The 13937-nt window shown below is 40.8% G+C and overlaps 1 protein-coding gene and 1 pseudogene across 1 annotated transcript; both read right to left on the bottom strand.

Moving 5' to 3' along the window:
* Nucleotides 1-5030: 5030 nt before the first annotated feature.
* LOC127032160 (olfactory receptor 6M1-like) lies at nucleotides 5031-6530 on the bottom strand (annotated as a pseudogene).
* A 4723-nt stretch (nucleotides 6531-11253) lies between these two features.
* Nucleotides 11254-12796, bottom strand: LOC127032473 (olfactory receptor 6M1-like). The gene has a single exon (XM_050919779.1). The coding sequence runs from the start codon at nucleotides 12794-12796 to the stop codon at nucleotides 11693-11695; it is 1104 nt and encodes a 367-aa protein (XP_050775736.1). The 3' UTR covers nucleotides 11254-11692.
* Between the last annotated feature and the right edge of the window lie 1141 nt (nucleotides 12797-13937).

Raw genomic sequence — 13937 nt, forward strand, 5'->3', positions numbered from 1 at the left:
CTTATATAAATTACAAGCAGCTTATACAAAGTAATGAAACAGGTACAGAATACAACCAGGCAATGGCTTTTTTAAATCTATCTTAATCAACGACTAGGCAAAACAACAAATATCACAATTGTAAGCAAACTATAACAAACAACTATACAGAGCAACAAAACAGCAAACTATAACAAGGCAGGTGTAGAAGCTCTACAATCTTAGCAAACTATGACTTATTAAACTAAAATGCAAACCTACGGTGCACCTTATGCTATGGGGAAGTCACAGAGGGCAGAGTGGTATGTGCTCAGGATACAGCTCCCACGGCAGCCCCCAAGGAAGCCAAGGGATGGTGGCTGCAGCAGTGGATACAGCTGAAAGCAGGGAGCAGAGTTTAGCAGCGGCACATGTTTATTTTTAGCAGCAAAGTGCCGGAGTTTAAGAGAGGCTTTAAGACACAGACCAAGGTTTAGCTTGAGTCTGTGTGCTAGGGAAACAGAGCCAGCAGCTAAAGTAATAAAATAAAAGTATGGAAAGTTTCACAGAGGGATTCTTACCAGTCCCCAAGGCAGCAGCAAAGGCAGAAGCAGCAGTAACATCGGAAGAAGCAAGAAGGGCTTGGTAGGGTCTTGATAATCAGGAGATCTCTCAGGCAGCAATTCGTTCTTCATGGGGGGGGGGTAAAAACTGGGGGTATGCTCAAAAATAAAACGAGAGTGGAGAAAGGACCCCCAAAACCCCTGGCTGATCAGACCAGGCAGCAATGCAGGAACCTTTCTGATGTTTGTTTTAAAAATGTCTGTTTATAAAGGCAAACTTAGGCAGTTTCCCACCAGTGATCCTGATAGGCTCCCTCTGTCACAGGGGAGGAGCCACAGGGAAAAACTGCAGGTGAGCACAGAGACATGCCTGGGCAGAGTCCTGTGCAATAGGTGACTCAAAAGCACATGAGGCCTATGACTCATGCCCAGGATCTTAAAAACACAATAGGTCTTGCAGCTCTGGACATTGCCTGTCCTACACCAAGCCCAGGTTCAACAAGGTGATAACAGGACTAACCCTTTGAACAGGGCAGTGGTCCCAGTTAGCACGCAGCACAAGTGGCCATCCCTTTGAGAAGGGCAATGGCTCTTGGTAAACAACTCAAGGGGCCTTCCCTTTGAGAAGGGCAGTGGCCCTGGTAAACAACTTAACAGCCAGGGAAGGGCGGCCACAGGAGGAGAACAAAAACAAAATGGAGTATGGGGACAGCTGTAAGAAACAAAATGGAATAGGGGGATAGCTGTAACAGACAAGTTTGTCATCTGCTTAGTCCATGAGCTGCCTAGGGTGTTGGCATTTGTGGATTTCCTTCTGAAGTTCCCATCTCTCCCCATTCATTGCATGTGGACCTAGATGCCTAACTCAGGCTTTGTGATTCACAGTGATTTTTCTCTGAGCCTAAAAGTTGGATATGATGAAGAAAATAAGAAGTTTCTTTGTGCATCTAGCCCTGGGTGCCTAACTCCCCTATATGCCTTTGGAAATCTCAACCATAAATATTAATTAGCATATAAATATTTAAAATTATGGAATAGCGATACTTTCCTCTGAAATCTATACATGGAAAATACTGTAGAAGAGTGAATCATCATTATCCTTTAAAAGCTTTGCACATGTCCTGATTACAGAGTTAACCAATTGTGATTCCAGCACTACAGATGTAGAGTAATTTTTCAAACATATCTGCAGGTGGAATTTTCAGAAGTGTCTAAGTAATTTTAAAATACAAGGGTGTTGAAAGTCAAATGAGTTGCTAAGGGACAGAATTTTAGAGGTGTTTAAGCACCTAAATGGGCAGCGAGATGTCTTGTGGGATTTGTGAAAGCACACAGGTGCCTAACTCCCACTGACATTTTTGAGAGTTAGGTGACTAGGCACTTTTGAAAAATCGTATTAAGTGCCTCTATCATTCTGTAGGCACCCAAGTACACATAAAAATCTAGCCCCTTGAGGGGAATTTTCAAAAGCGCTTAAGTGAGATGGGTGCTCAAGTCCCAGAAGAGTCAATGGGATTTGGGCATGTATCTCCCTTAGTCTCCCTTTGAAATCCAAATCATCTTAAAAATATCTATGCTGTAGAACCCTTTTCACCTCCTTCTGCTGACAAGGAACTGATCCAAGACCACTGACATAAAAAAAGTGACTGTCACAAAGGCCAAAGGCTTCATGCTTTCCATGTGTCACATCTGAACATGTGATTTTCCTTTTGAACCAAGTGGGAAAATTAAATTTGAAGTATTTGAACTGATCTGAAAACATTTTCTTACACTGATAATTGCGACATGGCCGAACAGCATTTGAAGGAGGATAGAAAGTAGCTGCCTGTGTTATGCCCGTCAGATGAGATGATCCAACTGGGTACATTCTGGCCTTAGACTGTATGAATCAAAGTTGGTCTTGAGGCTAAGGCATTGCACCAGAACTAAGGAGAGCTAGGTTCAATTTTACACTTTGCCGCACACGCTCTGTATGACATTGGGTTAAGTTGGTTAACTTCTCTGCAATTCAGTTTCCCATCTGTAAAACGTGGATGATAATAATAAAGTTTTCTCAGAACATTTGTTTTTCTTGTTATTGCTCAGCACAGTGGAGGCTGTGATCTCATTTGGGATAGTCAAAAAAATAATTAAATAATAATATTTATTAGGAAAATTTATTTACACAATATAGAGTGGAAGAAGAGGCCACCTGAAAACTCTGAGATCATTCAGGGATTTTTCCTCCTGTTATTATATAAAATGTGATAGAGTATGTGATGTAGGAGTTGGGCATCACATTTGCATGTAAATAATTCTGCATATATAGCAGATACAAATAAATACATGAAGGTCCAAACTCTGGAATTGTGGAGTGAAACTAGAGTAAATAGGGCTGGTTAAAACATAATTTCATTAATCATTTTCAAAGCGTTTTGGGCAAAAAAAAATCTTTTGGACATTTTTTTTCAGGATTTTTGCAACATTTGAGCTTCTATAAGAAAAATCTTTTTTTTTTTTTTGGAAAAAAAGAAAAATACATTTTTTGTCCAGCTATAAAGGTAAACGATTAAGTCTGATATTTTCAAACCCTTCTAAGATCAATTAATTAATTTCTTATGGAAACTGTTTATTACATCAATTTTGCAGATTCTAAAATTTCATTCTGTAAGCTTTATTACATTTAATAAAATACACTGCCTTCACTTAAAAATGGGTTTTCCCCCAAAAAAATGTTCACATTGTTGAAATGTTTATTAGAGATGATGAAAAATGAACACTGGTTTTTGAAAAAATTAAGAAATGCTAATGTTGTTTTTATTTCTGTGTTTGAAATTAGCCCATTTTTCATTTGTGCAAATAGTTGTAGATTAAAAAAATGCCAGAAATAATGTAATTTTTTGGTAAACAAGAATGTAAATAACCAGTTTGATAAGATTTTCAGCAACAAAAATCTGCAAAGTGCATGAAATTCTCCATGAAAACTGTCATCCAAAGGCAATTTTTGATTTAAAAAAATGGATATTTTCGTCAAAAAGTTTTATTTGTGATGGTCTTGTTATCTTTATATAGTGAGGTTGTTATCCTAACAAGCACAAGTGATCAGTAATTGGCTTCAGGACTCGTGAAAAACAATATATTCAGCACATCCCTCTCTTTCCATATCTATCTACCTATTCCCATGATCTAACCCAATATACCCCATTCTCCTATGACAGCCAGGAATAGATCCCAGATATCCCAACTTCCAAGCAGCTATTCTGTCTCTGTTGGCTATGGTTACATAGGATATATTCTGTGCCAAAATCCCATTGATTTTCAATAGGATTTGGGCACTGAAGTCCCTCTGAAACTTCCAGCTTTAATCTCACTGAGTTTTAGCAGCACATTTGCAATATAGAAAAGATTATACTCCCTTCTCCCCAAAGGTGTGTCTCTTGCTTACTTAAATTTAAGTTCTATAGGGCAGGAAGTATCTCTCACTATGTGTTTGTAAAGTGTCTAGATCAAGGGAACCTCGATCTAGGTTGATGGAAGTGTTTATATGCTCATATAGAACCAGTATTGCTCCTGAGTATTATTATTGCAATATCAAATACATTTTCCCCCATTCAAACATATCAGTGCTATAACTGAGAGATGAAAAAAACCTTCCAGCAATCACAAAGAAATGGATATTGTGTTGGTAGCATAATGTGCAGTACTAAGTAATTGGAAATGTGAGGCCAGTTGGGATACATTGGCACACCACCAGTGAAGTCAACAGAGCTGCTCCAATGTACAGGAGCTGAGAGACTGCCCTCCTGATCTGTTCCAGTCATCACAAAGTATTTGTGGTTTCATCAGAATCATTTACAGAAATGTGAACACCGCAAGTTTCATTAGGAAAACTACAGTTAATAGTAAGGATGAAATAGGCTAACATCTGGTGTGATACTGACCTGTTAATATAGTTCTGCAATAACATGTTTTATATATGATGTTGTGCTTTTTCTTAATATAAAATCAGCATAGAGGCCAGATTCTTAACAGGTATAATTCACTGGAGTGCCATTAAATTAATGGAGTGAGGTCAATTTACACTAGTTTGAGACGTGGCCCTATGCTTGTAATTAATACACACTGAGAAATGCAGTGGGTCAAGAAAAAGAAAGAAAGAAAGAAAGAAAGAAAGAAAGAAAGAAAGAAAGAAAGAAAGAAAGAAAGAAAGAAAGTTAAATGGAGAAAATGACAAGTCTCTTTTGCCACAAAGTGTTTGACAGTATTCTCTTTCTCTTCCTTATCTGCTGGCAAGAGGGAGACAAAGTGCTATTTTCTTCACTGTTGCCAGTTGACTTCACATGGGTTATTGATTAATATTAGGATCAGAGTTAGGGCTAGCACTAAGGGTTAGAGTTAGATTTAGAGGACCGGTTAATTCCATAATCTTGGCCAGAGTCCAGTGAACGCTGTGTCTGAAACAATATTTACAATTCACCCTGAGATTCTTCATGCTATTCAAGAAATGGGTTTAGGGTCACAGTTAGGATGAGGGTTATGGTTAATATCGGACTTAGTGTTAAGGTTATAGTTTGATTTAAACATTTGGGATGGGGTAGGATTTAGATGAGAATATAGGGTTGAGATTAGAGTTAGAGTTAGGAGTTAAGAGTTAGGGTGAAAAGGTTAAGTTAGGGGTAAAATTTAAGGGGGAGTTATCAAGATAAGGATTATTAATTAGGATAAAGGATTGGGGTTAGGGCTAAAATGAGCAGTTAAGGTTAGAGTTAAGAGTAAGGTAAAGGTAAAGAGTAGGGGTCAAGATAAGGGTTACTGATAAGGTATTAATGAAAAATTAAGGGTTAGGGTAAGATTTAGAGTTATGTGTTAGAATTTGGTTTTAGAGTTAGAGTCAGTTCCTTAGTCTAGCCTGAACTTCCATAAATTTTATGCCTGAAATTATATTCACAATTAATCCCGAGTTTCCTCACACTATGTTGGAGACTGGCTATGATTAGTGCTATGGGTGAAGGTTAACTCTGTAGTGTTCTCCGAGCTCCCGCAAATGTCCTGCCACAATTCTAATTACAATTCATCCTGAAGCTCTTCTCACCACTCAGAAAATAGGACACAGTGTCCCTCGGCACCTCCTTGACCATCTGGTTCCTCAGGGTGTAGATGAAAGGGTTCAACAAGTGGGTGACAATGGCAGTCTGTAGAGTCACCATCTTCTTGAGGCCAAAGGAGAACCCTTTGTTGGGCACCACATACATGAAGATGGCACTGCCGTAGAAGATGGAGGTCACTGTGATATGGGAGGTAGAGGTGGAGGTCTTTTTCCTACCTGTGGTGGAGGGGATGCTGAGGATAGTGGCAATGATGTATAAGTAAGACACCACAGTGAGCATCAGCAAGCTCAGCAGTACCATGGAGGAAAGGGAAAACTCTATAAACTCTAGCAGGCTGGTGTCGGCACAGGAGAGCTTGATCAATGGCTCAGTGTCACAAAAGAAGTGATCAGTGATGTGAGGGCCAAAGAAGGGCAGTTGGGAGATGATGATAATGGGGGAGAGGACAGAAAAGAAGCCTCCAACCCAAGACACCACCACCAGCTGAACAGACATCCGTGGCTCGTGATGGTGGAGTAGTGCAGTGGGGTGCAGATGGCCACGTAGCAGTCCACTGACACGACGGCCAAGAGGATAAATTCAGTGGAGACGAAAAAGAAGTAGAAGTAGCACTGGGCAATGCAGCCAGAGACTGAGATGGTCTTTTGCTGTGAAAGGAAGTCCCTCATCATCTTTGGGACAATGGATGTTGCAACCATAATGTCAAGGAAGGAGAGGTTGTAGAGGAAACAGTACATGGGACTATGGAGTTGGTGGTCAGGCCAGGTGTGTGTGATGAAGATCACATTCCCAGTGACTGTCACTATGTAGATTTAGTAATCTACAGCAGCACAATGAAGAAGATGATCTCCAGCTCCCAGATCACAGAAAAAGCCAATAGGATGAACTCATTGACTTTGGTGCTGTGGTTACCCATCAGCATGTCAGATCTGCTGTTTCAACTAGGCTGGGAAGAAAATGAATTCAAATTCAGTACTGTCAAAATTTAAATAGGCTAATATTTTAACTAGTCAATCTGCCATCCACATGTTTCAGAGTACTACAAAGAAAGGAAATGAATGAAGCCTGTCAACTGTAGATAAAAGCGAGAGGATGAGAAAGAGGCAGTTATGCTTAGGGGGAAATACGACATCTATCTGGAAGGCTACTGCTTAAACTGCATCAAGTTAGACTGAAGGCATAATCTTAAAACGTAAACCGAAGAAGTGTGAACATGCAAATCAGAATTCAGTTACCATAATGTCTAGAGAGCCAAGACTGCTGCATTTCCTCCAGATAACATCCCTTTGTGGAAATGTTGATGTAGACTCACCTTGATATCAGAATGAATGAACTAGAACACTCGGAAGCTGACCTGAAACGATGGGAGATTGTTAGGATGGACAGGACCTAGTGAGAGAAGGTATTGTTTTTAACAGTTGTCCAAGATTCACTTTTAAGAAAGTGACTATTACACAGGTATATTCATGCAGGCAGCACCAATGAGATGAGAAATCATCAAACTCCTAGAAGAGGTGCTGAAGTGTAGGGAGTTTCTGCACATTCAACCCCCTCTCCAGGTGTCAGTCAAAGGCATGGACAGAGATGTCTTGTACCAGTGTGGTCTGTCACCAAAGGGCTGTGGCAACAGAACACAAGACAGGAATCCTTAAGACCAAGAAGATATGGAGAGTTTGGAGGGGAGAGAGCTGGTAAAGGGATGCTCATTACACCATGATCACTTTCTATCTATCTATCTATCTATCTATCTATCTATCTATCTATCTATCTATCTATCTATCAGGGTATGAAATAACCCCTACCTGAAGGAAGTAACGGAGATACATACACTATGGAAGGTTAGTCCATAACTCCAAGTTCTGGGTTTCTTGCACTTTCTTCTTAAGCAGCTGATGCTGTCCACTGCTAGAGACAGGAAACTCGGCTATGTGGAACTATGGCCTCTTCCAGGCTGGCAATTCCCATGTTCCTACAGACATGAGAATAGCACTCCACATACTTTGCAATATTAGCAGGGTAGTGTTGGATATTTTTGGTGGTTTCCTGGTAATAGATAGATAGATAGATAGGCTAGGAAAGAGAGAGATAGAGACAGGTTAGAAACAGAGGGAGAGATCTACTAAGCATTAGTGTTTTTCTTACACAAAAACTCTGCTTCTATTGCCAAGAACTAATAGATATTGAGATTGTGTGATGAAGTCAGTGCTTGCATGTAAAAACACCCACAATCCCTACAGATGAATATGTCACAGACAGATTCTCAGAGGACTAAATGTAGAAAAATAATCAAAGAGCAGAATAAAATGGAATGTTATTGTTATTGGATTGTCTTTATTCAGAAACTTCTTTTTACATTTCTACATCTTCTATTTCAAGATCACAAACTGATTAAAATGATTAGTGAAGGTAATTAATTCTACTATGGATTAGGACTGAAGGGCATCGGCAAACATATGGGGAAAGCCCAGAACTTGGACTGTAGTAGACTCTGGGTTGGTATGCGGGGACATTGACAGAGCTGGGATAGGGGACTGTAGGTCACCATTAAGGGGCATTGACTAAATTAAAATTTCCTACAAAATATGCTTTTGATTATCCTTGTTGGCCTTTTATATTTGACCGTTCTTTAACTTTCTCTCACCTGAAACTTTTTTCTTTTACTTTTAATTTGAATAAAAGATTATTTCAAAGGTCCAAATTAATCCTTGATGTTGCTCTGCTGAAGTCGTTCAGGAGAGATGATTTCAAGAATTGGGATACACTAAAAGCTATTTAGTGTCCTGGCTGGATTTTCAAAGACAACTAAGTGTCCAACTCCTATTGATTTCAATGGGCTTTAGGTACCTAGTTGCTTTTCAAAAATTGCACTAGGTGTCTAAACATTTTAAAAATGTGACTTATGAGATTCATTCATAGTTTCAAAAATGTCTTGGGTTCTTTTTCACAGATTCCAAGGCAAGAAGGGATGATTGTGATCATCTAGTCTGACCTCCTGTATAACACAGGCCATAGAACTTCCCCAACATAATTCCTAGAGCTGATCTTTTGGAAAAACACCCAGTCTTGGTTTAAAAATTGTCTGTCATGGAGAATCCACTATGACCCTTGGTAAATAGTTCTAATGGTTAATTACTTTTGCTGTAAAAATTTAAGCCTTATTTTCAGTCTGAATTTGTCTAGCTTCAACTTCTAGCCATTCAATCATTAAAGACCTTTCTCTGTTACAGTGAAGAACCCGTTATTAAAAATTTGTTCTCAAGAAGGTACTTATAGATTGTAATCAAGTCACCCCTTAACTGTCTCTTGGTTAAGTTAAATAGATAGAGCTCTTTGAATCTGTCACTATAATGAAGGGGTGGGAAATTTTTTTTGGCCCAATGGCCACATTGTGCTTGCAAAACTGTATGGAGGGCCAGGTAGGGAAGGCTGTGCCTCCCCAAACAGCATGCCCTCTGCCCCCTATGTACCCCCTCCCACCTCCCACCCCCTGATTACCCCCCTCAGAACCCCTATAAATCCAACTCCCCCTGATCCTTGTCCCTTAACTGTCTGCTCCTGGGACCCCTGCCACTAACTCCCCCAGAACCCCAACCCCTCCGCTTCTAGTCCCCTGACTAGTCTGACCCCTATCCACACCCCCATCTCCTAACAGACGCCCCACTACTCCCCACTTATCCAACCCCGCATCCTCTGACCGCCCCCCAGAACCTCCACCTCATCCAACCGCACCCTTCTCCCTGTCCCTGGACCGCTCCCTGGAATTCAGACCACTTTTCCAACCCTCTGGACCCAGCCCCCTTACCATGTCACTCAGAGCAGCATGTCTGGCAGCTGCGCCACCCAGCCAGAGCCAGACACGCTGCCGTGCTGCTCGACAGGAGTGTGCAATGCTGCCACCCAAAATGCTGCCCGAGCGGCAGCGTGGCCGCAGGGGAGGAGGAACAGCAAGGGAGCGGGGGCAAGGGCTAGCCTCCCTGGCTGGGAGCTCAAGGGCCGAGCAGGATGGTCCCGCAGGCCGGATGTGGGCCGTGGGCCGTAATTTTCCCACCTCTGCTATAAGGCATGTTTTTCTAATCTTTTAATCATTCTCATGGCTCTTCTCTGAAACTTCTCCAATTTAGTAACAGCAATTTTGAATTGTGGGCATAATTTGAATATTGGTATGAGGCTGCAGGATGTGTTAAAGCAAGGGCTAAAACTTGCTAAGTTTTCTTTGAAAATCCACCACCAACTCCCTTTGAATATCTTTGGGATCTATCTAACTAAATCCCTTAGGTTCCTTTGAAAATGCATCCTCATTTTCACATAGGGCATTGTACAGGCCAATACATCTTTATTAGAGCTGGCTGGAGAATGGAGTTTCCATCCCACAGGAAATTCTGATATTTCAACTGTTGGGGTTTGCCCTGTATCAGGATGAAAAGATCAAATAGCAAAGCATTTTGCTGAAAGAGAGGTTAAAAAAAATAAATTCAGAGACATCAAAACCACAATGACTGATGCCCCTCGACAAGACACAGATGTTTGAGGGGTTTGTTCCATAACCTTGGGAACATAGGAATTGTTTCAAAGACTTAGATCCAGGGTCCATCCAGATCAGTATCCTCTCTCTGACAGTGGCCAGTGTCACATGCTTCAGAGGAAGGTGTTAGAATCATATCAGGTGTATGTGGGATACTCTGGCTCTTGGGAATAATGGATAATGGTGGATAATCAGCTGAACATGAATTCCTATTGTGACACTGTGGCCAAAAAAGCTAACATGATCCTGGGATGCATAGACAGGAGAATCTAGAGTAGCAGAAGAGAGGCTATTTTACCTCTGTATTTGGTGCTGATGCGACTGAAGTTGGAATACTGTGTCCAGTTCTGGTGCACAGAATTCAAGACGGATGCTGCTAAGTTGGAGAGGATTCAGAGAAGATCACAAGAATGACTGAAAATGATAAGGAAAAAATAAAAAAGCCTTATAGTGATAGACTCAAGGAGTTCAATCTATTTAGTTTAACAAAAAGAAGGTTAAGGGGTGACTTGATCACAGTCTATAAGTAGCTACATGGGAAACAAATATAATAATGGGCTCTTCAATCTACGGGAGGAAGGAATAACATGATCAAATGGCTGGAAGTTGAAGCTAGACAAACTCAGACTGGAAATAAGATATACATTCTTAACTGGGAGAGTAATTAACTATTGGAACAATTTACCAATGGTCGTGGTGGATTCTCCATCACTAACCATTTTTAATCAAGATTGAATGTTTTTCTAAAAGATCTAGTTTAGGAATTATTGTGAGGAAGTGCTATGACCTGTGTTATATAGGAGGTCAGAGAAGATTATTACAATGGTCCTTTTAGAATCTATGAATCTATGATGAAGAGCTCATTCTGACTATTAATACTGAAACACGGAGTATTTGGGATTTGCAATGGAGCCTAAAAGAGTTAGGCCAGATTTTTAATAGTATTTAAGCACCTATACATGCAGATGGACACTTAGTGGATTATGAAAAGTGTTTATTTGCCTAACTTCAATTGAAATCATTGAGAGTTAGGCACCAAGGGCCATATTTTCGGTATTTAGGCACTGGGATTTTCAAAAACATCTAAATTCCTATTAAAATCAATGGCCCCTGACCATTAAATCTCATTGCAATTTAATAGAAGGTGGGTGTCTTACTCCCTTAGACCCCTTTGAAATTCCCAGGAACTCTTTTTATTTATGCTACATGAGTGCCTGTAAACAGAGATTGGGACCCCATTGTGCTAGGCACTGTATAAACAGATGGTGACAGGAGACAATTCTTGCCCTGGAGAGTTTATAGTCTAAGAGTGGGGATGTCAAAAGCAATGGATTGATTGAGGAGCTGGGACTTGAGCTTTTAAATTACTTAGATGTTTGGAAAATCCTAACCTAAATGAAAAAAGATTGAGAGGGGAAACAGACTCTGCTAAGGTCGCACAGCAGGTCCAGGAATAGAACCCAGGAATCCTGAGCCTAAGTCAAGCTTCCACCCCTCTAAATAACAATGACACTCAACGGATAAAAGCAGCAATTCATTATTGAGATGAAGATGCATGTGTATCAAGGCTCTGGTTGCAGAACAGAACTCTTTCTAGTCAAGTATTCCTTGAGGGTCTCTTTGACCTTCTCGTTCCTTAAAGTGTAAATGAAAGGATTCAATAAAGGACTCACTATGACGTTGCACACAGCAACCACCTTATGCAGGTCCAGGGAGCGGCCCTGGATGGGCCTAGCATACATGAATATGACACTACCATAGTAGATAGAGGCTACCGTGATGTGGGAGGTGCAGGTGGAAAAGGCTTTTCTCCTGCCTGTTGCTGAGGGGATGTGCAAGACTGTGGCGATGATGTAAAGGTAGGACACTGCAGTAAAAGACAAGGATGTGAGCAGAACCACCGAGGAAAGGACATACTCGATCATGAGGAGGAAGTGTGTGTCGATGCAGGATAGCCACACTAGTGGGGCATAGTCACAGAAGAAATGGTTTATCACATTGGGGCCACAGAAAGGAAGCTGGCACAGCAAAATAAGTGGGCAAAGGGTGAAGAGAAACCCAAACAACCAACAACTCATGACAAGGAAGACACAAACACGCCCACTCATGATGACAGGGTAGTGGAGAGGGTGGCAGATGGCCACGTAGCGGTCAAAGGACATGATGGCGATGAGGATGAAATCCGCAGTGCCCAGGAAGAAGTAAAAGTAACACTGGGTGATACAGCCCCAGAAGGAGATGGCTTTGGCCTGGGAGAGCAGGTTCTGTAGCATCTTTGGAGTGATAGAGAGGACAAAGAGTATCTCCAAGAGGGAGAGGTTGCAGAGGAAGTAGTACATGGGGATGTGGAGTCGGAGATTCACATACACAATGGTGATGATGGCTATGTTCCCCATTAGAGTCAAGGCAAAGATGGGTAGTAGCAGCATGAAAACCAGGAGCTCCATGGGCTGTGACAGTGAGAAGCCCAGAAGCACAAACTCCATCACCATATTGCTCTGATTGTTCGTTCTTACTTCAGCTTTCGCCTGCAGAATAGAGGAAGTTGAAAAAGCCTGAATGTCAAATTTTTGACAAATTATTTTCAATAAAATAAAATAATAATGAGAATACAAACAAACTAAATAACTGTTTCTAGGGTTTTTCGGACCAGTTGTAGAGGTCATAAAAAATTATGACACTTAAAAATGTTGATAAAATCTTGACATTTTCAAAAATATACATTATCTGGGGTAAAATATCTATTTTTAAATTCCTATTGAAGTATTTCCATTCTATTAACCACAACTGGAGAAAATTTTTTTAGTATTTACAAGGTTCAACTGAACATAACTCTTCATTCTAAACCTTTTTGCTAGGCTCTCTTCGGATGGGATCAGAAAACCAACAATGCAATCAACTTCTCAAGGGGTCCTATGGTGGCCACATAAATGCTTCCCAGTTTAGCACAATGAAAGAAAGATCTAAAAACCAAGATACGTTTCTATTAGTGTCAGACATGTTTTATGCAGTCCCAGTTTTGACAGATAGATTGGTACATAGATATCCAAAAGTATCTATACACACATGAATAATCAGACAGAAACACACATACATAGATGGGTCTGCATGGGGATAGATAAATAGAGGGACTGAGGGAAGGAGGTAGAGACAGATAGAATTATTCATTTCAATCCCTTTCACTCTTCAATGCTCTTCAAAAAATCATGCATAGAAACAAATTTTGGAATGTTTTACCTTACGCTATAGGTGTAATGTGTTTGAGTCCTTGGCTTCTGACTTCCAGGGAAATATATCTCTGTGTCTGTTTATCCCAAGTTTGTCTCCCATCTCTCTATTTCCCAAGATACTGTATACATACGCAGGGGGAAAAGTGCCCCTTTGTTATTTATATTTTCCTCTTGATTCCTTTTGCCTTACCTTTGTTACATCCAAAGTGTTCATCTCCATTTGCAGAATATCACAAACAGTGAGTGAAGGTGATTATATAAATTCAAACTGCCGGGTACCTAGGGAACCATATACCTGCACCATCTAAATTCATTTCAGATAGGCTAATGTCTTTGGGACAACAACACTCTGAAAACACAGCCCTTCCTTGAATCGTACTCAGCACTGGCTTTGGTGGTGAGAGCATTCCATTCTGATCCCTGGAGCACAATTCCCCCTAGCAGCACGCTGGGGCATTGGGGTCAGCACTGATTGTAAGGGGAAAGCATCATCTAATGAATCCCACAGCGTTCCTTGCAACAAGGCACTCCCCAGCACCATGCTGGGGTACTGGGTTCACCATGACTGTGAGGGGAA

This window comes from Gopherus flavomarginatus, chromosome 12 (genome assembly GCF_025201925.1).
Source record: "Gopherus flavomarginatus isolate rGopFla2 chromosome 12, rGopFla2.mat.asm, whole genome shotgun sequence".
NCBI lineage: Eukaryota > Metazoa > Chordata > Testudines > Testudinidae > Gopherus > Gopherus flavomarginatus.